The following is a 26289-nucleotide window of genomic DNA, read 5'->3' as shown; positions in this document are numbered from 1 at the left end:
TCTGGGACATGTAGAGCTTTATTTGTGACTTTAAAAAAAATCTATAACAATAAACATTAAATAAAAATTTAAAATATATAAATTTAACTTAAGTAATAGGAATTAGTTTTTTCAAACTTAGCCTAAATTATGCTGTATAGAATAGCTAATTTGGGACCAAATGTTGGTTTGTACTTCACAAATTTATATTTCTCCTAAATTAAAGATAAGAAAAATATTTGTTGGATTATTTTCACTTTCAATAACTTTTGGATTGAAAGCAGTGCTGACTATATTAAGGTGTTTAATGCGCTAAACCATAACATACTTTTACCTACATGATTGTATTGAGTTAATACAATTAAATGGATTAATTCTTATTTTACAACAAGGAAACAGTGCACTCAGATTGAAACATACATTTCCCAAAGAGACTGTTCCACAGGTGTTCCTCAGGGGTCTACCCTGGGGCCCCTACTTTGTACTTGAATGATCTAACACATGCCAGTCCAGATGTACATACTCAAATGTACGCAGATGATACTTTGATTTATATACATGCCAAAATGAAAGAACAGGTGGCACGTAAATTATCTTTTGCAATGTGAAAACATTTCTGACTGGCTTATTCAGTGCTGCTTAATATTAAACGTTCAGAAAACTGCATGCATTTTAAAATAAAAAGAAGGAAGAGGTCCAACCAAATGTCGTAGTTAATGGCGCAAAATTACAAATTTTAAATATCTTGAGTTTTAGACTCTCACCTGACATTAGAAAAGAAAAGTCCGTGCAGTGACATTTAAACTTAGAAAAACTTTTTTTTCTTATTGCATTACATCATGGTCACAAGCAGAAAAAAACTCTCTCAGACCTTTACACAGTTTATATAAATATGCTTTAAAAATATTTACGTTAAACAAAATAGATATAATCAGTGTTATATAAACAAAAAGTAAAATATTCTACTTTAAATAATTCTGTTATATTTCACATTTGTTGTTTAATGTACGCAATTGTTAATAACCTTGTACCACCATCCTTGAAAGAATGTGTCTCGTTGTGTGCTGAGCTCACAAGACAAACATGAGCTTCTTCAAGAGATGATTGCAAAGAGAACTTTGGAGCTTCTGACTTTGGTTGTTCAGCTTTTTCTGTAAGAGCTGTTAATAACTGGAACAAGATACCAACTAACATCAGACAGCGTTTTATTCTTGCACATTTGAAGTTACATTTGAAAATATGATTAAAGATGAGTCTTTGTTTTAGCTATGTCATGCGATTCACTTTTTCCTGCCCGGGTACCAGTAGCGTCATGCCCATTCAAATGCACATGCCCCCTCAGATTTTTACTCCCTTGTAATTTTTTTTTCATGACAACTTTATTCCTATTATGTTCCATAATTGCCAGAGCCTATAACGACTCAAATGTATTCTTCTGGATGTGTAATAAATCGGTCAGCATCAGCCCGCCCCTTTTCCTAATATGGTGTCTGTGTATATCAAATCTAGCACTCTAGAATCTTTGCTGTGTATGTTCAAGCAACTCACTCGTCTCGCACGTTGAGCTGGCAATGTTTTACAGATGGTCTTGAAGTGGTAAGGGGGCAAAGCAACAAATCGGCATTGAATTAGTTAGCGGATGATATTAAAAGGTAGTGGGATTATTTGTGGTTGACCTGGAAATTTTAACTTGATCAAAAAGTTATGGATTTGATATTAGCTGCGAATTCAGAGCATTAACTTAAGTTGTGTCAGTGTAACGTTATCGATAGCTAGCCTAGTCTAACCGTAAACTAGTTGGCAACGTTACTGCCTGCCATACAAAGCCAACAAGGTTAAATGTACAAGTTACAAGCTTTTCTGTTAGCTCAAATTACTCTTTACAAGTTCCTTATTTCAAATATAATAATGAGCAGTGTAACTACAGTATTTCAATGATTTTACTAAAGTAATGTTACATATTACATTTCATTTGATTACTTTTTTACATTTCTGTCAAATATTAACCATTTTCAAATAAACGGGGTAGTGTTAACCTTATTCAGCACTGAAATCTGTCAAACTTCTTTCAAAGTCCTTCATCACATATTATAATTAAAATAACTTAATTTCAGAGCACCACAAAGTAAGACCTCAGCACCTTTATGTACCTTTAATGTAAGATCGTTCTTAGGTCACATACCAATTTAAACTCATAACATAAAACTGCAGAAAATGGCAATGGCATAAGTGTACAGTAAGTGTGTGTGTAAACATGCTTTTATGAAGTAGACTTCAAAAGCTTTTGAATTTGAGCTTACAGTTCTTTCATCAACCTGTCTTTTACATAAACTTACAAAATAGATACTTTAACTTAGACCTCAGATAGAGGAGGGTTGCTGCTAGCTCCGTTAAGGTATTTCTGTCCCTCCCAAACTGCATTGAAATGGTATGTTTAGCAGCCAGAATTTAAAAATGTTCAGGGGAGAAACCCCCTGACCCCTCCTAACCCCTCCTGCAACCTCTCAGATTGTGCCCCCCCAGAATTTTGGCTTGCATGACGCCCCTGCAAGGTACTGTAGATGAAAGGCATAAAAAAAAAAAAGTTTGGTTCCGGTTGGTTGTCAGTTGAGGTCATGGGTCGGTAGGGACTTTTTTTTCAGTGGCAGCACGGGATAGGAAGGAAATTATTATTATTTATTTATTTATTTTAATTTACAGTAGCGATGTATAAGCTACTCTATTTTTTCATAACATAGCCTACCTGTACATGTACTCTACCACCTTGTGTGTCCCAGCATGTTACACACACACGCTGATTTTAAATGTGTGCACGGGGGCAAATGGGGTTGCCTTATTGTAAAGTGTTACCGATTAGTTATACACCGATTCAGACGTCTCGTGAGTTCAGTGTTGGAAAGATCAGTTGTTTTAACCATTCATTAAAACGAATCGGTACAAATGAGTCATTAGTTCGCGAATTGGACGCATTATCGGACGTGTGCGCGTTGTGTGATTATCCCGGCGGTTAGGACATCCCACAAGATTTGTGTCATCACAGAAAACATTTCATCACTGGGTAGTTTTTGGGTTTATTTAAAGTGTGGTTTAATGTCAGCTGAATGTGTGGAACGCTTTTCAGAGAAGATAAGGCAACGTATTTTAGCACAATTCCCACCCAGCGGTAATTCAGGAAAAAATAAATCTCAGAATGCTCCACATGAAACTTTAGTCTTCCGACCTTGCCATCGTGGCGATTTATTTTGATTAATATGTGCGAGCGAGAGAGCGCAAGACAGTGCTTAGTTTTGAGATGGTGAAGCCTATACTTTCGCCTGGCTCCACAGAGAGAGTGCGCGTGCGACAGGGGCTCTCTCTCTATCTCTGCTCGTTCAGCTCATGCGCCGTCACAAGCGCACCAGTCCATCTACATGACAACAACGATGTGTGAACGCCCGTGGCTGCCTCGTTTGTTAGCATTTCTAGAGGACAACAGGCTATAGAAATACGGTGCTGTACAAAAACATAAATTATAGTTCGCCTCAAAGTTTTTTATTTGTGTATTTATTTAATTTGTATTATTTCTTCCCCACGCTCATAAAATAAATTTGGGTCGCACATAAATTGACAGGGTCGGTCGAAAACCAGAACCAAACAAAAACATTTTTTATGCCAAATCTAGCTCTGTAGCTAATTGTGGGGCAGTTATTGACTGTTCATTGTCCCTATTAAATTAAAAAAATTAAAAATAAATATATATATATATATATATATATATATATAGTTTTTTTAAAACAAGTAAAGTTTTACACAAATTGGCTGTACTGTCTTCCTGTTATGCATCTTCAGTGTCCAAATTTAAGGAATCTTACATTTTTAATATGTATATTAAATTATTAAATATTTTTAATACACTTAAATATGAGGTATATCATGTGTTAACAAAGATGGGACAGCCCCTTTACTTTACTTACAGATACTTTTTTTTATCATAGGTTATCTTGGATAATAGATAAATCTAAAATATGTACAGTTTCCATAAGAAAAAACCTGGGAATTGTGCCATTAACTACATGCGGCACCAAGTGTAGCCATTACACACTGATGTAATATGCTTTGGCGTTTGCTTGTATTCAGAATTGAGTTCCACCTTTAAGTAAAGTCAGCTGCTCTTGGAGACAGATGAGCAAACGACAGGGAAGCTCAGAAGGCAGCCACTCTGGCCAAAGCTTGAACATTCAAATCAAGTAAAAATAGACCTCATTACCACACAAACCCCATGTGAACTGTAAAGTCACATGACATAGGCATCAAGCAGCTCCCATAGTGGTTTGTCCTGTTTCTACAAAAATCTACAGTCATACAGTAATATATATCATATATTAAAATATATATTTTAGTTAGTGGAAAATACTAGATTATATTACTATAATTAGCAAATTCATATTATAAATGTTTTACATCTTTACATGAAAAAATAAAATGAAAATACTGTATGTAAATGCATTAAATGAGACCTAATTGAAACATTTCAGGGATCAAAAATAAGGATGCCCTTATTCTGTGACAAAAGAATCAGAAAAAGGACAAATGCATAAAATTGTTGAGACCTGCATTTTCATACTAAGCGGCGACATGAACACTCAGAGAAGCAATAGGCTTTGTTCAACAAGCCCGTTCGTACATATTCAGCATAATTATCATAAATGAGCAATTCAATTACTCAGTACTGACTTTACCATAAAATTAAGTAAAACATTAATTTTGTAGGACGCCTTGATCAGAATAAAGATGAACTGCGCTCCACAGAGCAAATGTAGATAAAGAGCATGTAGAAAATGTTGTTAAAGAGATACAATGAAATGCACCATGGGTGGCTTCGGTTGTGATTAGGACAGGTGTAACTCACTGGGAGGCAGGGTTCCATTATAGGCTGTAGGCACGAAACCCACACTGTGTCTATGAGGTCGGTTAGGAGAGGAACGCAGTACTTCCCTCTGCTCCAGAGAGTCACCATCATTTGAATAACTCTGCCAAACACACAAACGAACAGGAACACACACACACACACACACACACACACACACACACACACACACACACACACACACACACACACACACACACACACACACACACACACACACACACACACACACACACACACACACACACACAGCATTAGATAATGCAGTATACAGTTCTATAGAAAGTTATAAATGTTTCTACATATTATAGAATATCCTAAGAAATGGCTGGTTGGCTAATAAAATATACTCAACATTTTTCATTCTTTACATCATATTCAAAATATTGACGTGTTTGCTACTATACTCAGTATACGGATATTTTTCTTACAAAAACCCATCGCTTCGCTTCAGAGGGCATTTATTAACCCACTGGAGTCGTATGGATTACTTCTGGATGGATGTGCTTTATAGAGCTTCAAAAACTTGTGCACTATTCAATGCCATTACAAATCTTAAAAGAGCCAGGATATTATTTAATATAACCCTGATTGTGTTTGGCTGAAAGAAGAAAGTCATATACACCTAAGATGGCTTGAGGGTGAGTAAATTATGGGATAGTTTTCGTTTTTGGGTGAAATATCCCTTTAATATTACTTCTACTACATTTCTGACTCAATATATATATCATATATTAAAATATATATTTTAGTTAGTGGAAAATACTAGATTATATTACTATAATTAGTATATATACTAATTATACTAATAAAAGAACGCTAAGCTAGTTTTCTGCATCTCATCATCATCATCATGTGTCAGCACTTCTAATGTTCTCTTCCCCTCTCTCTTTCTTCCTGGTGCAGTGGGAGATCAATCTCAGGCTGCGAGGCTAATTAAAACCGGGGCGGCTGGCTGTGTCAAGCCCAGCGGATCTATAAATTCACCTGAAAGCTCTGGAGAGCAATGGTCTGAGGAGTCATTCTGCGCCTGAGGGCCGGGGCCGATTTGGGCCTTGGACGCTTCACTTCTGGTTCCTCTGGCCGCATTCGACCAATGTCCTCCTCGCAGGACTTCCTGGAGCTCAAGACCTTGCCCTCGCGCCCCACCTCGGTGAAGTACAGGTTACCGTTGCGGTCCTCCTGCTTGGGTTCGGGGATAGAGATCGTGGTGATGGTGGACTCTGAGGTGGAGCTTCCCTGATGTTTGTGCTTGAACTTGAAGGAGTCACTTCGTGTGGGTGGGGTTGGAGGCGTTGGGGCGGAGTCTGCTTTCAAAGGTTGAGGCGAATGGTAGTCCGTCTTCGAGGGTGTATCTGGCCTTTTGAAGGCATCGGCTTCAAAGATGGACTTCCTTTGCTTGGGTGACCTGTAGATGGAGAGTTGCGCCGGGCTGTCAGTTGACATGGAAACACCCACCACCATTTTAGGCCAAGTGCCGCCACTGTGTTTCTTCTCTAGGGTGGTTTCCAGGGTAACGCATTCGGGGCCGACTGACTCGGAGCGGGTATAGCAGACTTCCTGAAAGGCACTGCCGCTGTAGCGGGACAGTCCCAGCTCTGAAGCGGGTCGGAGTGTGTTAGGGTGCAAGGTGGCGATTGGGAAGACCTTCCTTTCGGAATAACCACTCTCCTCTGCGTCGGTCCTGGTCTTTCTTCTCTCGCCGCCCGAGTCCCCACTATAAATGTCCGTCTGAGTGGAACTGTTGTGCTTGAGGTTTCTGCTGTTTCGTGAATGAACATCTGACAGGTGGATTCTGCCGTTAGATTTTTCGGCCTCCCTCAGGCTCTCAAAGATGTTCTGCCCCGATGTGCTCCGTGGAAAGAACTGTTAATGGACAGGTTCAGCATGACTGGCATAGTTAAAACACCACAACATCAATAATACAAACATTCAGAGGTACAGTACATAACCTACTGTTACTGTGACTTATTTCATAAAAGGCCGGTTTTAGAGGCTACACGAGTAAGTTTGAGCAAACTCTGGATTTCTGGCTTCAAGAAAATGGATTGGTTTTAGCGATGTTCATTGCTATGGTAACTTGCACTATATACCTAGCCAGATCCAGAACAAGTTTTCATTCTGAATAAGAGATTGCAAACCAATGCAAGCAAGATGACAAATGATATATAGATGATGAAATAAAGTCACTCTCAATTCACTCTCAACTTTCAACATTGCTAAACTTACATTTTTATTTAAACTCTTTGTGAACCTATGTGAATAATTAATTAAATCAATTTAGTCAATTCACTTGTATTAATATAGTCTGATATTTTCTGATAACTTTAGTCCAGCCTAATAGGAAATGCATTCAAACTTGTGATATTTTTCAGAACAGTCTTTTAATCTTCAGCAGAGAAGTGAATTGTGCCGACTCTCTAGGAAGAAGCGAATCAAACTGGCGCTCTTCATGCGTCATATGATTGGCTGTCACACTTTCAGGTGCACATGCTCTAGATTTGTTAGGTTTTCTAAACTCTAAACCAACTCTGAAAGTTATAAAATGCTGTGTTTATGCTTTCAGGGAAGCATGTGTAACTATGTTTGAGAAATTAATGCAAAGAATTTATTTTGTAAAATTCCGTTCAAAAATATTTAAATGCTATCTTAACAGTTAGTATTGCTCAGTAACTTGGCATTACGCAGGGGCTTAGCAAAGGCTCAACTGATTACTGAAAGTAGTAATGAGAACAAAAACAAACTAGCCTATTTTCCAAACCTGACTTCCTCAGTAACGCTTCAGAGTTGGTATTCTAACTCAGACACAGCTGTCTCAAATACGACTTGGAATAAATGTCACGGCAGCACCTTGGCATGTGGTAATGAGAACGGTACACACGCTCAGACAGCAGTGAGAGAACAATCACCTTCATGAGGGAGAGAGCGAGCGAGTCCCTGCCGCCCCTCAGCAGAGCCTCACATTCACTCAGAGATTTGTTATCCAGAGCGATCCCATTTATCTAGGGAAGGAGAAATTTAGGTCAGCGCTTCACCAAAGAAAAGTGCCAGCAGACTTTTCAATACTTCTATTTTCAAACTCAGAAATGACTTCGGAAACTTGAGAACAGAGACAATTGATGCCTGGTGAATGAAAGGAAGGTGAACCTTTAAGATCTCCAGTTCGGATAAATCCTTCCATCTTTTTAAACGTAAAGGCATTGTTCACTCAGAAATAAAAATTCTGTCATTGTTTACTCACCATCAAGTCATTCCAAACCTAAACCGACTGACTTTCTACTGTTAGACAAAAACAGAGGAATGTTGAAGATTTGTACTAGCCATTTAATGATACTGTAAGGAGACTCAGAATGGAAAAAAGAATCCTAGTATCAAAAAAGTGGTCCATACTCCTTGTGCACTATATTTCAAAGTACCAAGCTTGTTATTCATCAAAAATAGCTCTCAAATCAAATATGGTGCTATTATACACAGGTTTGATGTCAGCAACACAAAAGAACCAATCGCGTCCAATTTCAATAGGCATTTATGTGATTTTGTAGTACACACATATAATGTAGTACATTTAAGTACTAAACATAGGTGTTATTAGTGGACTTTTTTTAGTTTATCAGTGTTATTGTTAAACTATTAAAATATATTTTGTTAATTTAAATAAAGATTAAATAAAATATAAAAACAGAACATTTAAACAATGAAAAAATGTTTTAAATGTTGCCTTGAACTAAAACTGATTTTTTTTAACAAAATTACAACCATTTAGAAATATTTTTAAAACAAAACCTAATAAATGTCAAAAGCACATAAAAATCCTACAATCGAATTGTAAATTGAAAAAATAAAAGCTAATTGAGAATATGAATAAAAACTAACACTGAAAAAAAAAAAAAGATCCTCTAATTAAACTATCGTATGACTATTTTTAAGATTTGAAAATATTGCACTAATCATATGGCAAACTTTTATGATACCTGTTGGTGTTTTTGTGTAATTTTGAAGATCACAAGTCCCTGTTTACTTTAATTATATGGAAAAAGGCAGCCAGTACATTCATCAAAGTTTCTCTTTTTGTGCTTGTTTCCTTAATGGCAAACTATGCAGATTTACAACAATATGATTGCAAGTAAACCATGACACAGTTTTCATTTTTGAGTGAACTATTCCTTTCATGATAAGATCCAGCAAACGTAGTAGCACTATTGATTGAGCCGTCTGACATGGCCGATACTGGAGCCAAAAGGTTACAGATATCAACTACCTAGTATCTAGCATGGTAGTTAAAGTAACACCTGATCTGTTCTCAGGATTAACATCTGTGTTACTTATCACCAGAGTGGCAGCTATCGCTTAGCACATCACCTGTCTTATATTCAGTCACCTCCATTTAGGGAGTGGAGTGGATTTGATTGGCAGTTCGTCTAATGAGCCCCCGTGCATTTAAGTTAAGTAACTGGATTAAAAATGTGCTTCAGTTAGGAGACTGTGATGAGAGCTAAGGTCAGACTTTTATAAGAGCAAAAACGTATCCTTGACAGCAGCCGATCTTACTTCAATTTGAGAAAGGATCGCATGACTGCTTGATGACTTACGGCAATGAGGCGGTCTCCGATGGTAAGAGATCCCTCTCTGGCAGCTGGGCTGCCCGGTGCGATAGCAGCCACGTACACGCCACCCTCAAGAGTGATACCAGCGTCTGGGAGGGTGCAGACCAAAATTAATAAGAAAATAAGGGAAATTAGCTATAGAAACGGTCAAATGAGTTGGGGAAGATGTGGGCAGTTACAGAAGTAACTGATACCTTTGTGTCCGATGAGATTAATGTGGACAGGAGTAACCAGTCTTCCTCCTAAAGATTTTCTCCTGCGAATGACCATATTGATTAGCCCGCCTCCATTAAGTACGGCTTTGATGACCTGCTTCCTGTCTTTGTGAGTCAGGTCCACATCATTTATCTTTAGCAGCCAATCATTCACCCTATTGAGAGAGAGGCACAGCCGGTCAGGATAAAACTATAAACAGGGAAATGACTGTAGTATCATTCCAGAGGGCATTATCTAAAAAACACTCAATATCTGAATTCACCTCAATTTTCCATCCGCGACACTTCCTTTGTCCACCCTGGTCACAAATATCCCACAATCCCCTGGTAAATATGGATCATTCACCCCCTCTGCAATATCAAACCCCATTGCCTTCAAATCCATGTCGTCCTGTTGGGAAGATATTGATGGAGAGACAGATGAGACCTCTCCACATGGAGAAAAAAATAAACTAAAATGAAGGTAAAGTGATGAGAATGAGCATCCTGGAACAACAATAAAAAAAAAAAAAAACAGAAACAAAACAATTATAGGTTATACCTTTCTGACAAATGAATTTCCTTTGCAGTCATTTGTATTTTCTGGGTTAGTATTTTTAATGAATCATTCACACAAATTTGTGAACAACATACTTGAAAACTCCGGACCGACAAAAAAAAAGATTTTCTAGGAATCAGCAGTTTAAATTGTTTCAGAAAATTCTTATCTTAGAATAGAACTGCATGTTATTTAGGTAGCAAATGTTTTGAAACAACACCAATATCTGTGGTAACATCCTAGACTGTAAAGTGATCATACGATTTAAACATGTTTTGCCAAAAAAGTTTTATAAAATGATAAACCTCACATTTCAGCCTAGCCTAATAACTGTTATATAAAATTTTAGACTGGCTAAATAAAAAAATACAAATTCGCTCTCTGATAGTAGGTGGCGCAAATGTAAAACCTGAAACACAGTGGTTTACCCCAGTACACAAAGCAGCAACATGCCTTTAAACACTAAAGGTCAGATTTACTAACAGCTTGTTCCAGTGCAAACCCTCTTTTGGCATTAAAAACCTACTGTCAGGATTTACTAAAGACACACAGAGAAAAATTAGGGCTGAAAAGGCTTGGGACAGGGTTATTTTTGCGGCTGACCTTATTGCATGTGCATTTGTAGGAGTTTCCTTTTCAGACGGAAAAAATGTATGGGAGGAGAGTATTTAAATGAATCATGCGAGGTGATTTACTGGGGTTTGCGGCATTAAAAAAAGCATGTCTTAAACCAGATGCTACTTTGCACTGCTCTTGCTAGATTGCGTTGGTCATTATTGAAATGATCCGGCTGCGTCTGTGTTCGTTAATTTGTCGTCAGTAGATCACGCACAGAACTTTCCACTCCCATCAGCGCTTTTTTGGAAGTGTGCTCTTAAGCTAAAGTAAATCTGGCACTAATTTATGAGACATCATAACGAGGTAAGATGAAACGATTCAAAAATTGTTTGAAGACAGTCAGTTTTCTTCAGTTCCCCACCACCCAAAAGCTCCATGAATCGAGTGAATGGCCTATTTCAATATCAAAAAGGCTAAGAGTTTGCAAGTATGAACCAGTTTGACAGATTCATTGAAAAGACTCAATGAAAAGAATGCTTCTCTCGAAAATATAACATTTGTAGTTTTGTTCTAAATGAGAGTAATATAAAGCTAAAAACACTTTAAGGCTAAAACTACAAAAATGTGTATTACCAACAGAAATTTTGGTTGCACTTTATATTACAGTAGATGCACTTATAATGTACTGCCAAATAAATCACTGAGTAATATAAGCTAACTACATGGGTTAAGGTTAGGTTCAGTGTTAGCACCCAGTTATTGTAATTACTGGTAATTAATTGGCAAGTACATAATATGTACATGCAGAACAGGCCTGTAAAATGAAGTCCTACTGAAATTTTCTTGCTTTTTCCAGGCCTGGAAAACATATTCCCAGATATTTTCCCTAACTATAATCTACCTTTAAGATCACAATATTTTCCTTCATCGCTTTTAGCTGTAGTGCCTTGCATTTCTGCATTCTTACCCGATCCTTCTCAAACTCCACCACCTCAGTCTCCCACTCTAATGAGTCTGTGTCTATGGCTGAATCATGGGAGCTGTGAGCCATTAGATGGCAAAAACGCGCCTCCTTTTCCAACTGGCTCTCCATCTTCTCCCTTTGTTGGTAGAGAGCACAAAACAAGACAGACTATTTTCTCTCTCATCTCTCCAAACAGTCATCTAATTCATCTCACGCCCACTAAAACCAGCACAAAATAGAATGTCAAATGTCAACAGTCTTTGTGAAGACCATCACGTTGTTTAAAAAGCTGCTGATGCAAGACTGGGAAAGCCTCTGTCCTACAGGCCAGTTGGATAATACGGCTTGGCATCAGGGCATCTTTTGGCACAGTTTGTGCAATCTAGAAACACCTGTGCTAAATGGAGATGTTATAAAAGCAGCATCAAGGTCACACCTCAAAACTGGGTAGAACAAAACAGGATCAAGTAGTTGGGGAATACTGGCAAACTGTCACTGATTCATAGACTCAGAGGGAGGAAAGCCTGGAGGGCATCAGTGACATAAGAAAAGAAAAGTCTAGTGCAAGAGGGTGGGGGCGCTCTGGAGATTTAATGGGGATGGAATAACCACTAGGGGGCATCTGAAGCAGGAATTTGATGTGACGCATACTGCGTCCCAATTCGCATACTATCCGTCCTAAATAGTATTTGAAATTAGAATTGGAAATGTCACAAATCGTAGAGTATGTTGAAATGAGTATTCCAAAGACACCCGGATGGTCTACTTTTTTCAGTTAAAATCTGATGTGCAGATCCGTGCACACTCTAATGGCTAATATTGCCCACAACCCATTGCGCGCTGGACAAGGATTCGATTAATACTACAAACACGAATAATGTGTTAAAAAACTACAAACTTGACGGATGTGCGAGTCCGAAGGTTAAGTAGAAAGGTTTAGATAAAGGGGTTTGAGTGATTAATCAGTATCTAACCTGACAAAAAGATATTTATTTAATGTTATCCACATTATATTACATCTGCAACAGCATTGTGAACTTTTGTAAAGATATGTTTGGTCATTAACTTTTAAATGCATCATTATGCAAATTGAAAAACACATGAGGAGAGTCTCCACATGAAAAACCCACGACTGGCAGATCAACGTGCTACTATATTTCTCTTCGAAACGGTGGGAAATTAAATTGAATGTGGAGGATTTTAACTGCGACAAGATGATAGACAGGGCAGTTTAAACGGTGACAGGATACGTGTAACTAAGCTCCGTTAAAGACGCAGGTATGACGAAGTAGTATGTCCAAAAGCTTGCATACTTTTCTGCTACACACTCAAAAGTATGTACTTTTTCTTCACAAAAACAGTACATACTTTCAGGATATAGTATAAGTAGGCGAATTGGGATGCAGTGTGAGCCTTGTAACCAAATAACAGACTCGGACCATAAATTAATTCCACCAGGACCATGAATCATTTGCCATAAATTAATATGATTGGCCATTACAAGTGTGAAACGATCTGCTGCATGTCAGTTCACATGCACAGAAAAAAAAAAAATCACTGATAATCATCATTATTTTACCTATCAATTTTTAAACTATTTAATGTTATTTTGCATTATGATGTTATTTATTTGTTATTTATTACTTTATTAATTTATGCATTCATATTTACAAGAGGTTGGGTGTAAATCTAATCAAATGCCTCACATTATCGGTATATTATCTGTCAAAAACTGACTGAGAGATTGACAGAAAAGCAGGACTAAAAAGTGTTTACTTGAGCTCTTTAAGTTCCCTGGCCGCATCGTTCCGCTGTTTCCTCATGTCGTCAAGATTACGCAGGGCATCAGCCAGATCGCTGACAGCACGGTCTCTCTCTCTGCGCAGGTTATCACACAACGTCCTGCCAAAACACAGCAAACACAGGCTCAAGCATCAGCACCAACAGTTGCTTATTTTAGATCAACTCAATGTCGAACAGTACCGTATGCTCTCTCTCTCAGCAACAATCTTGTCTCTTTCCTGAAAGGCCCAATCTCTGCGACACTTGGCCACCTCTGCCTCCTGCACGGCCTCCTTCAGCTCCTGAGACATGGCCTCACACTGCTTCCTCAACACATCAATCTCCTTATTGGCACGCTCCATATCCAGAGTAGCAGAGTCTTGTTTCTGTAGCAAAAACATCCATGATGAATATGACTGCAAGATAATTTCATTCCCCAAATTAAGACATCTGTAAAGTCATATTAGTGAAATTAGTTATATAAGCTTCACCAGGGAGGTGAGAATAGCAACTTTGAGCCTTACAGCTATTCTAGAGAAGATAGAGAGACCTCTAGTGGACTTTAGCAGAACTGCTGCTTCAGCTTCAAGCTGACTGAATAAATCAGCTTTGGGGTTTTTCTACTGGAATAATCCAATGGCTCACAGCTTATGAGATTTTTATGAGCTTTGTGGTTTGTAGTGTTTTTTTGTGTGTGAATACTGGTGTGAAATAATCAAGAAAGGCAGGAACAAAGGTGAGGATGTCCCTTAGACATTTCTGTTCATAAAACAGCAGATAACTGCAGTGACAGAGCAGCTGATAAATATCTCAAATAAAAACCTCAAAGGTAAAATACAATATAAAATATCACACTTGTTTTTGAATCATGGTGCAGCAGAAACACAAGTTACTCTGAATCTAATACATAATCAATTAAAATGTGTTGTTTAAATAGTTAAGGGTGCTGATACTACCGTTCAAGAGTTTGGGGTTGGTAACGTAATAATGTTTTTGAAATGCGTCTCTTCAGCTCACGAGTCTGCCTTTATTCAATCAAAAATACAGTAAAACAGTAAATTGTCAAATATTACTGCAATTTAAAATAACTGTTTTCTATTATAATATATTTTAAAATGTAATTTATTCTTGTGATGCCAAAGCTTAATTTTCAGCATCATTACTCCAGTCTTCAGTGTCACATGATCCTTTAGAAATAATTTTAATATTCTAATTTTGGTATTTAAGAAACATTTATTATAATAATTAATTCTGAAAACAGTTGTGCTGCTTAAAATGTTTTGCGGAAACCGTGATACCAAACTTTTCATTGGTAGTGTATCATATTTATAGATTTCAACAATAGAATTTTTTCATAGAAGTAAACAGTCAAACATAGAAACACTTCATTACAAATGTTGAATCTGAAGATTAGAGAGAGAGATAAAGGAGAGAGAGAGGGTTCCTAAGGCCCTGTGTGTGTGTGTGTGTGTGTGTGTGTGTGTGTGTGTGTGTGTGTGTGTGTGTGTGTGTGTGTGTGTGTGTGTGTGTGTGTGTGTGTGTGTGTGTGTGTGTGTGCGTGCGATTGTGTGCGTTTGTGTGCGTGTGTGTGCATATGACAGTTGAGATTCAAATTCCCAATCATTCAGTCAATGTAAGTCTATTGGATTTTTTTGCCCGCTTTTCCATCCGCTCTGTTGAACATCGTAGGTCCGATTGCTCATAACAGTAAGAGCACACCTCTCGTCAATAAGCCGGTCGATTTGACACCTCATTCATAAGTGTGTAACAAACGATGCGGGACGAGTTATGGAAGCACCACTAAAAATAAATTACTTCACTATAAACATTACCATGATTAATTTTACTCGCATTTATCAGTCTTTTTAGGCCTGGAAAATTCCCCACATCTTCCAGGTTTTCCATAGAAGACTGAATGTAGCTTCAGAATATGAAATACATTTTTTAATAAATGTCATTAATGTGACCATATGTTGTAAGCACCTGTCTGGCCTGATAGTATTCCCGTAGTAACTGGTCTCTCTGGATGATGGCTTCTGTTCTCTCTTTCCTGGCCACATCTCTTTCCTCCCGCACTGTCTCAATGTCTTTACAGGCCTGACTCAGCTCTTTCTGGGCCTCTGCTTTGTCCTTCACTTCATGGCAGTATTTTTCCAGCAGCTCGTTTCTCTCACAGATGGCACGGTCTCGATCCACCAGCGATGAATTTAGCTCCTACAAAAAGACACTAACGTCAGCGACAGTTATACGCTATTGATTTAAAGTGCTTTTTCAAAACGGCATGTTATATTCACTGGCCGCCTAGCACAAACTTGGCAACAGAAAGGTGATTTACAGAGCAGAGAGCATATTATAACAAGGCCCAGTCCAACTTAATCTTGAATACTGTATACAGGGATACAGTGACTGCTGACCGTAAAGATCAGGGGGAAAAAATAGCTTCCAAAAAAATAGTTTCCATCCACCTATTTGTGTGTGCATTTTGAGATATTGCATTAAAAAATAAAACACTAAATGGAAAAGCCAAGATGAGCATAAAAAAAAAAAAATATATATATATATATATATATATATATATATACACATACACACACACTCAATGGAGGCAGTTGATTTTTTTTTATCCGATAAGAGGACGTGCATTAACTATGATAGAAACATTTAGCAAATAAATCCCTCAATGTGCATCTAATAATTAATGTGACTTTGCCTCAACAGTCAACGTGATTGGATAACTGGACTAAACAGCAGACCAATTTCATTGCACTGCTTCTCAACTGTTGGTTTGATCATTTTGAAATGCCTGAGCCAAAGTCTGTCATCTGAATGATTTTGGGATAATGACCTCCCAGAAGCGCCTCACACGATTGCATTCCCAAACATCAGGCATCCGACGCAAGATAACATGACAGCGTTTATCGCATTTCATCTGCACGCTCTGAGAAGCAAGTCATTTATGATGTAGGAAAAAAGAACCCACAATGGCTATCCCGATTGCAGCAACTTCCTAATTTCCTAAGAAGTGACAATTTTATTCTCTTGAACACATGGGATGGAAACGCTGCTTTATTCGCAAATGTTTGATGATATTCTAATTTTGCACACAGGTTAAATTCGCAACTTTGAATGGAAACATAATGTGTTCTCTGACATCAGTTATTATGGAGGTGTTACCTGTCTGAGAGCTTCCAGCTCCTCACTGGCCACCACCCTCTCAGAGGAAGTGTTTTTGAGCCGGGCCTCTGCCGCTTCCAGCTCCGTCTGCAGCTTGTCCACCTCTTTAATGACCTGGTCCCTCTCGCTCATGATCAGTCTGTATTCATTAAACACAGAATCCCGCTCCTCCTTGTACTTCTCTCCATCCTTCACCGCCTTCAGCTGGAAGTTCTTGTAGCGCGTCACCTCCGACTGAAGTCTCTCCATCTCTCTCTGCAGCTCCTTGTTCTGTGCTGAGGCCTTACTCAGCTCCTGCTGCAAGGAGTCAAATCTGATGGGGTTCAAATTAAACATGTCAATTAATTAGGAATTATTTGGATTAATGACTGATTTAATTTATTATTAGAATGCTTAAGTACCACTTTTATATAAGCGGGGAATGTTAATTGATTAACTGAATTGAAAGATTGGCAGAAAGATTGGCCATCAGAAATCAGGACCATAATTATATGATTTATGTGAAGGATATAAACAATGTACGCATCCTGTATAAAATGTATGACAATATACACTACCCAGACAACCACCACAATAAAAAAAAAGAGTCACTGTATGGATTTAAATAGGCAAATGGTTAAGAGTCTATGATTGGACCATTATTGCAGTGATTTTGTTTCTAGCATGTTATATGTTTGGCAACAGTTCTTCTAACCCTAAAATAGAAATAAATGTTGTGCTGTTATTTTCATCAAGAGGTGCATCAAGTTTTGGTCAAGATCTTGTATTGGCAATGCAAGAGTCAAGCACTCTCTGTAAAGTTTCCTCCAGCACATCCCAAAGACTTGGAATGAATTTAAGGGTTGGATTCAAGAGGTGCCAATTCATGTGTGAAAATGATTCTTCATGCTCCCTCCCAACCATTCTTTTACAATTTGAGCCTGATGATTCTTGACATTGTCATCCTGGAATATGGCCATGATGCATCTTCCCACATGGTTGTTTAAGAAATGAAAAGCTACACACTCCATCAATTAGGGTTAGAAGATCTGTTGCCAAACATATAACATGCTAGAAACATAACACTCACTGCAATAATGATCCAATCATAGACCATTAAGCATTTGCCTATTTAAATCCAAACAGTCACTTTCTGGGGGCCTGTCATTCACAACTTCTACTCATCCCTCAATCCTTGTGTGAATCTGATTATGCTTTCAGCTGTTTAACATATTTTACCACAATTCAATACATTCAGCACTTTTTGTCTCAAACTCAATACAAAAAGAAAAAATGCTGCCGATTGTGCTTTATATGACTGCAGTGTCTGAAAAAGTTAGAAAACGGTTGATGTATGACCTTTAAATATTAACAATGTACATGTCTTGTATAAAATGTGTGGTGATAGGCTATATTTTATGTTATGTAATGACTGCCAATCAAACCTTCTACACATCCCTAAATCCTTGTGTGGGAATTTGTTAAATAATCAGACAAACCTCGGTTTAACATATTTTACCATATTTCAATTCATTTCGCAATTCTTGCCTCAGAATCAGAGCAAAAAATGCTGCAGGTTATGTTTGACATGACAGTAGTTAAAAAGTTGTTGATGTATAATCTTTAAATTTACTCGTAGAGTGTTACACAACACTTAAAGCAGATACTGAAGTTGACTGATGCTGTTCGTACCGTCTCATAGATGAGGACCACTGCTGTTGGTACTGGATGGCTGTGTCGCGCTGTTTAAGCAGAGCGTCTGTTTGTTTTTGCAAGCGCCTGTTCTCCTCCTCCACCTGCTCCAGTCGACTCAGATCAGTGTTGTGACTGGCCACCTTCTCACTGTATCTTTTGCTCAAGACGTCGTATTCCTTCTTCACCCCCTCCAGCTTGTCCATCGCTGTGTCATAGAGCTTGTTCAAAACCTCTGATGACCCGTTCTCCCTGATTACCTGCAAAAAAAGGCTTTCATGAACCTGTTTTACTGTGAGGTGTCAGAAAAACAACATAAAAATACAAAAATTATAAAATGAGATTAATAAATAAAGGTTTAGCCTTTTGACACTACTTATTTGTAAAATAAGTTTTACAACACATACAGTCATCAACACATACCCTTTACTTAAAAAAAAAAAATATATATATATATATATATTTTTTTTTTTTAAAGTAAAGGGTATGTGTTGACTACATTGGCCAGTCCAAAAGATATTGTATTGATATATGCAGGCATTATGCATTAATGTAAAATACAACTGATGTGTGGTCATATTACCTATTTTACAATGGTTTTGAATGTGGCTCATCATATCATATTTCAGAGTCTGAACTATCAATGTTATAAATTTGCTTTTATCACCACCTGAATTAAACTTTTACAATGCAAACACCAGAGGGCGATCATGAGTCTATAAAATATCTACAGTACTCACATGCAAAATGCTGTCACAGCACTTATACACAAAAAGGCAACACTGCATTCAGTATTAAACAAACAGCATTAAGTTCACTTGTTCTGCAAAATGCTGACCTATTAGAACACTATATGTCCTAATGACATGATCGAAGGCAATTCCCTGTCCAGGCAATAAACCCACATCAGTAGGGCCTGACCAAGCCACAGTGAGATTGCATGTGCCGATTGATTGGCATCTTTATCTAACTCTCCTATAGGCCATGTAATCAGTGCTTAGAGTATTGACTAACTGCAAAAGCCTCTGTCCTTCTCCATCAGTCAGGCAGCACTTGCCCTTCCAGGCTGACCTTTACAAGAAGGCGGAGTGTGTTTTGTGCGGCCTGTGGGCAGCGTAAGCATTGCTGACGGGTCAAATCACGCTTCAATCTGTACGCTACAGTACAGATCCTTTGGCATGCCTGATGTAACCACTTTGTGTCAATTAAGACCGCTCCAGACAGACAAGCAGGAGATATCCTAATGCTCTAAACCTTTCCATTTGTGTTTGTGGGTATAGTCCGGAAAGAAACCCTGATAAATCAATCCGACAGGAAAAGGTTGATTCCATCAAGGCGACGGCAGCAGAGAGCAGACAGTGTGTTGACACGGTGGCATCTGATTGAATAATCTCCTTTCCCCTGGCTTCCGATTTATGTCAAGGTCAGATTTGGTTGCACTACCATGGGATGCCCAGCCTCCGGATTTACAATATAAACGCTGCAGTTCATGATGCAACAGACGCACTAATCCCACAACAGTCTGCGCTGCGGGGGAACGTCAAATTCTGCAATTTAATTAAACGTCCCTGGAGTTCTCCGAAAAACACAGGGATCGATTTTGGCAGACAAACGTCACTTTTCTGGCTGACGGCAGTACCATTAGGCCTGTTTCACACAGCAAGCGTAAGAAGCGCATATGTATTTTGGTGCCCATATTAACAGGTTACATTCACACTGCGTGCATTAGCAGGACGCTGCTGCGAAGAAGAAGCGGTTCTGAAAATAGTTTCAGCACTGAGCCCATTTTTGACGGATAAAGCGCGTTGAAGTAGCAGACAACATGGAGAAAATTCACTATAAACCTATTCTACCACTCAAGTTTGGGGTCAGTAAGATTTATTTATTTTTTATAATAAATACCTTCATTCCTCAAGGACATATTAAATTGACAGTAATGACACAGAAAAGACAATTATAATATTACAAAACATTTCTACTTCAAAATAAATGCTGAACAGTTGAGCTTTCTATTCACAGAAGAATCCTGAAAAACGAATCACGGTTTCCACAAAAATATTAAGCAGCACTACAGTTTTTAATGCTTATAAGAAATGTTTTTTGAACACCAAATCAGCATATTAGAATGATTTCTGAAGGATCATGTGACCCTGAAGACTGGAGTAATGGCTCCAGAGCATTCAGGAACAAACACTGTCTGTCTCTATTCAGTCTATTCATCTGACTAAACCCAGACAATTTAATAAGTTAATCGTTAAACTTTGGAATAAGGGTTTTATTCTAAAATAATTTGAATATAATTTGGATTTAAACACAATCCCCTTCTTCTTTGATTTATTCGATTCTTCCCCTTCTTTATTCAATTTCTCAACTATAAAGTCTGTAATAATTCACAATTTTACAATTTTAAGCCATTATTGAAAGAAATCCTCAATGTAGTAACCCAGAAATCACTTGATTTTCTTAATGGAGCCACAGCAGAATGCAGTGTTGGGGGTAAGGCATTACAAGTAACACGAGTCAGTGTTAAGTAGCGCATGTTTTGTTTTCCCATTTATTGACTGACACCTCTTCTGTCCCCATGTTAAGAGAAATCAGGAGTAACTGTAGAAGCATTGTGCGCCGTGTAAACAGGATGGTCGTTGTAGACTAATGGGAGCATGCAGTTACTCATCTCACTTGCGCAAATACAGATTTAGTATTCTTCAAAATTAATAAAAACCGTGAAATGCAAACTCAGAATATTACACAAACCTGTAATAATTAAAGTTAGGGTAGGCTATTTGTTATATAATCACTTTTTGTTATACTGGTTGAAAATCTGTTCACATCCTGATAGCAATCACTAATAGAGGCAGTCTAAATATTAAAACATACATACATCTTTTGTGGAAGTCTCAGGACCAAAAAACGTTTGTCTAATTATTGTATTCGGTCCGATACGATGTCCTACCTGCCTGTAAGCGTATGTATTTCCATACCTCCACACACCCTGCTCGCACTGACATCACACGTCATCAGTGTGTTCTGTAAGCCTATGCAGAGTTGTAGACAGACAGTCACCGAGCACTAGGGTGACCAGACGTCCCGTTTTTCCCGGGACAGTCCCGTATTTCAACTCTAATTTTAATGTCCCGACTACTTATGAAAAAATCATGTTTGGTCCCGTATTTCATCGTTAATATATATTTTTCTATATATTACAGTTTTTGGTTTTCGAAAGGCAACGTGAATATGTATGTTATGTTCAAACCGTGTAGCACACGCACGACAGAGTGGCCTACCTTTAAATATGTTAAATAACAAAAATATATTTTATGTATTTAATCTCACTTTATTAACCAGTGTCTTTGCTGCTTACTTTCGGTGAGCCAATTCAACCAAACTAAGAAAAAATTACTTTAGGTATACCTCACATTTGCATTTATTTATTATTTATAAAAAATATTATTGCTGAAGTAAAAGTGTTAAACTTTAGTCTCCAGTGTCCTATTCTATATAATGGCAGCACAGCTGAAAGGTTTGTTTGAGCTGCGCCCTCTACTGTACAGACGTAAAGTGTGGGTTTCCTTCAGCCTGAGGCTTTTTCATTTTACTTTCGGTGAGAAAGGGCCTTTACATTTGCCAAAAATTTTACTTTTGTGTTTATACCAACCAAGCCCAGCCCAGCCCAGCCCAGGTGAGAAAAAGTAATTTACCACATTACTTTCCATAAAAAGTAACTGAGTAACACAATAAGTTAGTTTTTTAGGGAGAAACGCAACATTTAAAACATGTTTTAACATGTAAAAGTAACTTTCCCCAACACAGGTCAGTGTGTTTCTGTTACAGCATTTTATTTACACACGTGTATGAAACACATCTTAGTTGTCCCCTGAGTGTGTGTAAAGTCAGTACCTGTTGTTGCTGTAGTCTCATGTCGGCCACCTCTCTCTGATCTTCAGAGTGAAGTCTCCTGAGCTCCTCGCAGCTCTGTTTCAGATGGTTGTGTTCCCGAACCAGCTTGCCGTTCTCCCTTTTCATAACCTCCATCTCCTCCTTTAACTGAGACTGCTCGCTTAAGAGACGGCTGTGCTGTATGCTGATATACAAACACAAAACAAACAGACAAACGAACGAGGTACGTTACATATTTTGCAACTCCATTTACCACATGAGAAACTGCATCACCCTTCAATTGTGCAGTCTAGTTTCACTTTTTGAATTTTTTGGTGCAGTCTAGTTTCACTTTTTTCATTTTTTGTGCAGTCTAGGTAGTTACAACCAAAACTCTTGTAAAAACAATCAGAAATGCACTGATCTAGAATAGTAACTCTAAAGTAAATTAGTAACTAAACAGCTATTCGGTTCCAAAATCTAGTAAGCCATCTAAGTAGGCATCATTTTAAGGCATCATAGAAGTGCTTTAAAATGTAAGCAACATGATGTTGCTGTTCTAAGATACCTTGTTTTGGACAAATTCTAACAAAGCATCACACGTACCCTTTAAAGAGAATGCAATTCCGTAATGCATAACAACAAACTCCATCCAAGATGGCCAGCAAATGAAAAAAAAATCATATATAAATATAATTCGACACTTAAAAATTCAAACGATCCATTCTAAATTTAATTAAAATGAACTATTTTACACAATATTTGTGTTTTGTATTTTATGCTTTTTAGAGTACAAGTAAAATAAAACATTTAATATCATATTAAAATCAATAAAAAATTCAAATATATCAATTATCTATTTTAAATCTAATTTAAATGATATATTTTACCCAATATTACTGTTTTCGTTACACATTTTATTCTTAAAAGTACAAAAGAAAACAAAATAATTTTTCCAGTCTTTTGGCACAGTACACTGCAGTTCTGATATACCTTGTTTTTGGCCAAATTCGAACGGGTAACTTTACTGAAATCAATTATGAGTTGTGTCTTGGTGTGAGGAGTGATATTTATTTTTATTTTAATGCACAGGGTTTCTGCTCATGTACAGCGTTCCAAATCGGTTCTATTTTAATTTGGATACTACCAGTAGACAGCAAGGAGGCTCAAACTGAATGAATGTTTCCGTTCTCAAGACATCAGTAATATGCAAGCAGCATGACAGAGAATGGCTGTGTGTGAGTGCGTGCTGTAATCTCACACTGTTGAGGGAATGGGGAATATGGGATTAATCCCCAATCAACTCAGTCTTCATCTCTATGTGCCCGGCAAAGATGGGGACAGGAGGGCATGTGTCCTTACATTATAATCAGATTACAGCCGCTGCACATCTGTGTATGGAGGGACGGTATTATGTTGGTGTGTGGATGACCGCACACAGGCAAACAAGGGTGAGTCAGAGACAACGGAGCAGAACAAACTTCCCTGTGTACACGCTCACATATTGCCAACTGGTTTAGATAGAGAGGCAACATTAAACCAATGTCATTTAAATTAATGATGAAATATGGCAGAACAGTTTTACAATATCCAGTGGCTGTGCTTTCTCCATAAGACTTGTTATAGATAAGACACTGATGGGATAGTTCACATAAAAATTGAAATTCTGTCATCATTTACTCACTATCCAAACCCATCATAAATTTTGTTCTTCAGTTGAACCAAAAAAAATGATATTTTAAAAATATCTCAATGTTTTTTTTATTTTTTGTCCAGTGTTGTTTTGGACTCCATTGACATGGCATAGACAAAACCAGTTAAATATTCATCAAAACATACATGTTATAATCTTCTGTAGGACGGCATGAGGGTGAATAAATGGTGACAAAATTTAAATTACAGTAAATTTAAAAAAATATATATATTTTTTTTTTCTTTTTTTTTAGGTTTGGCATGATATGTTGATGACTAAAAGGTGAATTTAGATTTTTGGGTGAGCTATTAATGTAGATATAAATATAATATAAATTATACGTTTATAAATCCAAAAATGGGATTACGCACATCAATATTGCAACATGAATTGAGCTGCAGAACAAAGTGCTTTAAACATTTGATAAAGCCATAATTAACCTGAAGATGATGCAAGCACTAATTAAAAACTGTGCTACACATGCAGCAGATGGCTCTTAGCCTCAACTCTCTGTGTTTAAGAGAGGCATGTGGCGCCTGTACTCACTGGTAGTAGTCTGCTTCCTTCACGGCCTCCTCGCACCTCTTCAGAGTCTTGGTGTGTTGGTTCTGCAAGGACTGTAGGTCTGCCATGGCCTTCATGCACTGCGTTTTCAGACGCTCGTAGTCATGACCAGGTTTGGAATTTGGCCTTTTAGAGACAAGAGTAATACATCAGCACGGTGTCCCTCAGTCTGCAAGGGCGGCCCAATGTTAATTGGGATAACAGAAATACACTACTGGTCAAAAGGTTTGGAATAACTAGAATTTTTTAAAATGTTTTTGATAAGTTTCTTATGCTCACCAATGCTGTGTTTATTTGAAAAATAAAATACAGTAAAAACTGTTTAATGAACAGTATTTATTTGAAATAGACATATTTTGTAACATTATAAGGGCCAGATTTACTAACAGCTTGCGCCAGCGCAAACCCTCTTTTGGCGTTAAAAACGTGAAAAATAAGTGCTGAAAAGGCTTGGACAGGGTTATTTTTGCGGCTGACCTTTTTGCATTTGTAGGAGTTTCCTACAAATGCTAAATTTATGGGAGGAGAGTATGAATCATTAATCATGGAAGGTGATTTACTAAGGTTTGCACTAGTCAATTTATTGATATTTGCGCCATTATTTACCACCCAAAAAAAGCATGTCAAACCAGATGCTAATTTGGGCTGCTCTTGCTAGATTGCATTGGAAATTATCCTGCTGTGTCTGTGTTCTTTAATTTGCGCTTCATCAGTTAATCACGCGCAGAACTTTTTACTCCCATCTGCGCTTTTTTGGAAATTCCCTCTCACACTAATTTGCCCTGTTTAGTAAATCTGGACCTAAATGTCTTTACTGTCACTTTTTATCAATTTAATGCTTCCTCGCTAATAATAATATGCATTTTAAATCTTACTAACCTTACTAACGTTTGCATGGTAGTGTATCAAGTTTTCAACATTGTTAATATGCAATGCTTCTTCAGTCTAAATCAACATAGAATGATTTCTGAAGGATGTTGTGACACAGAAGACTGGAGTAATGTGAACATTCAGCTTTGCACCCACACAGGTACAGCTGCACGACTCTGGATAAATTGAAAATCACATTAGTTTCAAACAGAGATTACGATTCTCCCACAATTCTGAACAACAGACAACTAAACAAGATAACATGTAATTTACTAGATGTTATGAAAAAATATCAATTGCTGAAGTCTATTTAAAATTTTCAGTTGATCTGAATGAATTATTTAAAAAAACATTTTGAATGAATAATTCAATGATTCACATAAATACTTCACTTTTTTCGGGATGCCCCGAAATTTCGTCCACCGAAAATTATCGTCCGGAAAAGGCATTTTCAGTTTTTGGTCGAAAGAGAAAAAAGCCAGAAAATATGAACTGAAAATATATCCCCCCTCCACCACTTAGTGTTCAGTGCTCAGTTTTCACTCTCGAGCAACAATTTTTTTTTTACTTTGTGAGCGGCTCCACTTCCGAAGATGATTCTGGCCGAGCATGCAAGTCTGTACCGGCACCCAGTTTGCTCTGATCAACGTTTCGCTCATACGTCATGTCCGTGACGTCAGCCGTAGGTTTCTGAAGATAATTTTTGAAGCCCAAAGCAGGCGTTGCCCTCTTGGCAGCGCATCACTTGCGGATAACCAAAAATGGGCAAAGAGGTGGTGATTAGCTGAGGTGACGGCTAACAGACAGCAGACAGACGACTAGTAGTGACAGCAGCGGCAATCCACCTGTTACCCACTTACCTATATATACAAAACCACTTTTTGTACCAGACTGT

The 26289-nt window shown here is 37.7% G+C and overlaps 1 protein-coding gene across 13 annotated transcripts in view; it reads right to left on the bottom strand.

Moving 5' to 3' along the window:
• The window catches only part of dlg5a (discs, large homolog 5a (Drosophila)), a 72795-nt gene that overhangs the window by 21322 nt on the left and 25184 nt on the right, over window positions 1–26289 (bottom strand). For all 13 annotated transcript variants that reach the window (XR_013190712.1, XR_013190711.1, XR_013190713.1 and 10 more), the window contains exons 4-17: window positions 24507–24650; window positions 22289–22472; window positions 18392–18651; window positions 16721–17033; window positions 15530–15760; window positions 13748–13932; window positions 13541–13666; window positions 11768–11900; window positions 9968–10095; window positions 9684–9859; window positions 9475–9578; window positions 7795–7887; window positions 5873–6751; window positions 4868–4988 (exon numbers count right to left, since the gene is read on the bottom strand). Coding sequence is in view for 9 of the 13 variants with exons in the window: in XM_077197103.1 (XP_077053218.1) it covers window positions 4868–4988; window positions 5873–6751; window positions 7795–7887; window positions 9475–9578; window positions 9684–9859; window positions 9968–10095; window positions 11768–11900; window positions 13541–13666; window positions 13748–13932; window positions 15530–15760; window positions 16721–17033; window positions 18392–18651; window positions 22289–22472; window positions 24507–24650 (3077 nt within the window). In the remaining 4 variants the exon portion in view is untranslated. The remainder of the gene's footprint in view (window positions 1–4867; window positions 4989–5872; window positions 6752–7794; window positions 7888–9474; window positions 9579–9683; window positions 9860–9967; window positions 10096–11767; window positions 11901–13540; window positions 13667–13747; window positions 13933–15529; window positions 15761–16720; window positions 17034–18391; window positions 18652–22288; window positions 22473–24506; window positions 24651–26289) is intronic.

The sequence above is a fragment of the Siphateles boraxobius genome, unplaced genomic scaffold, assembly GCF_051911475.1.
Source record: "Siphateles boraxobius isolate OS27281-9 unplaced genomic scaffold, OSU_SipBor_1 37, whole genome shotgun sequence".
NCBI lineage: Eukaryota > Metazoa > Chordata > Actinopteri > Cypriniformes > Leuciscidae > Siphateles > Siphateles boraxobius.
This window is presented reverse-complemented; position numbering and strand designations above follow the sequence as displayed.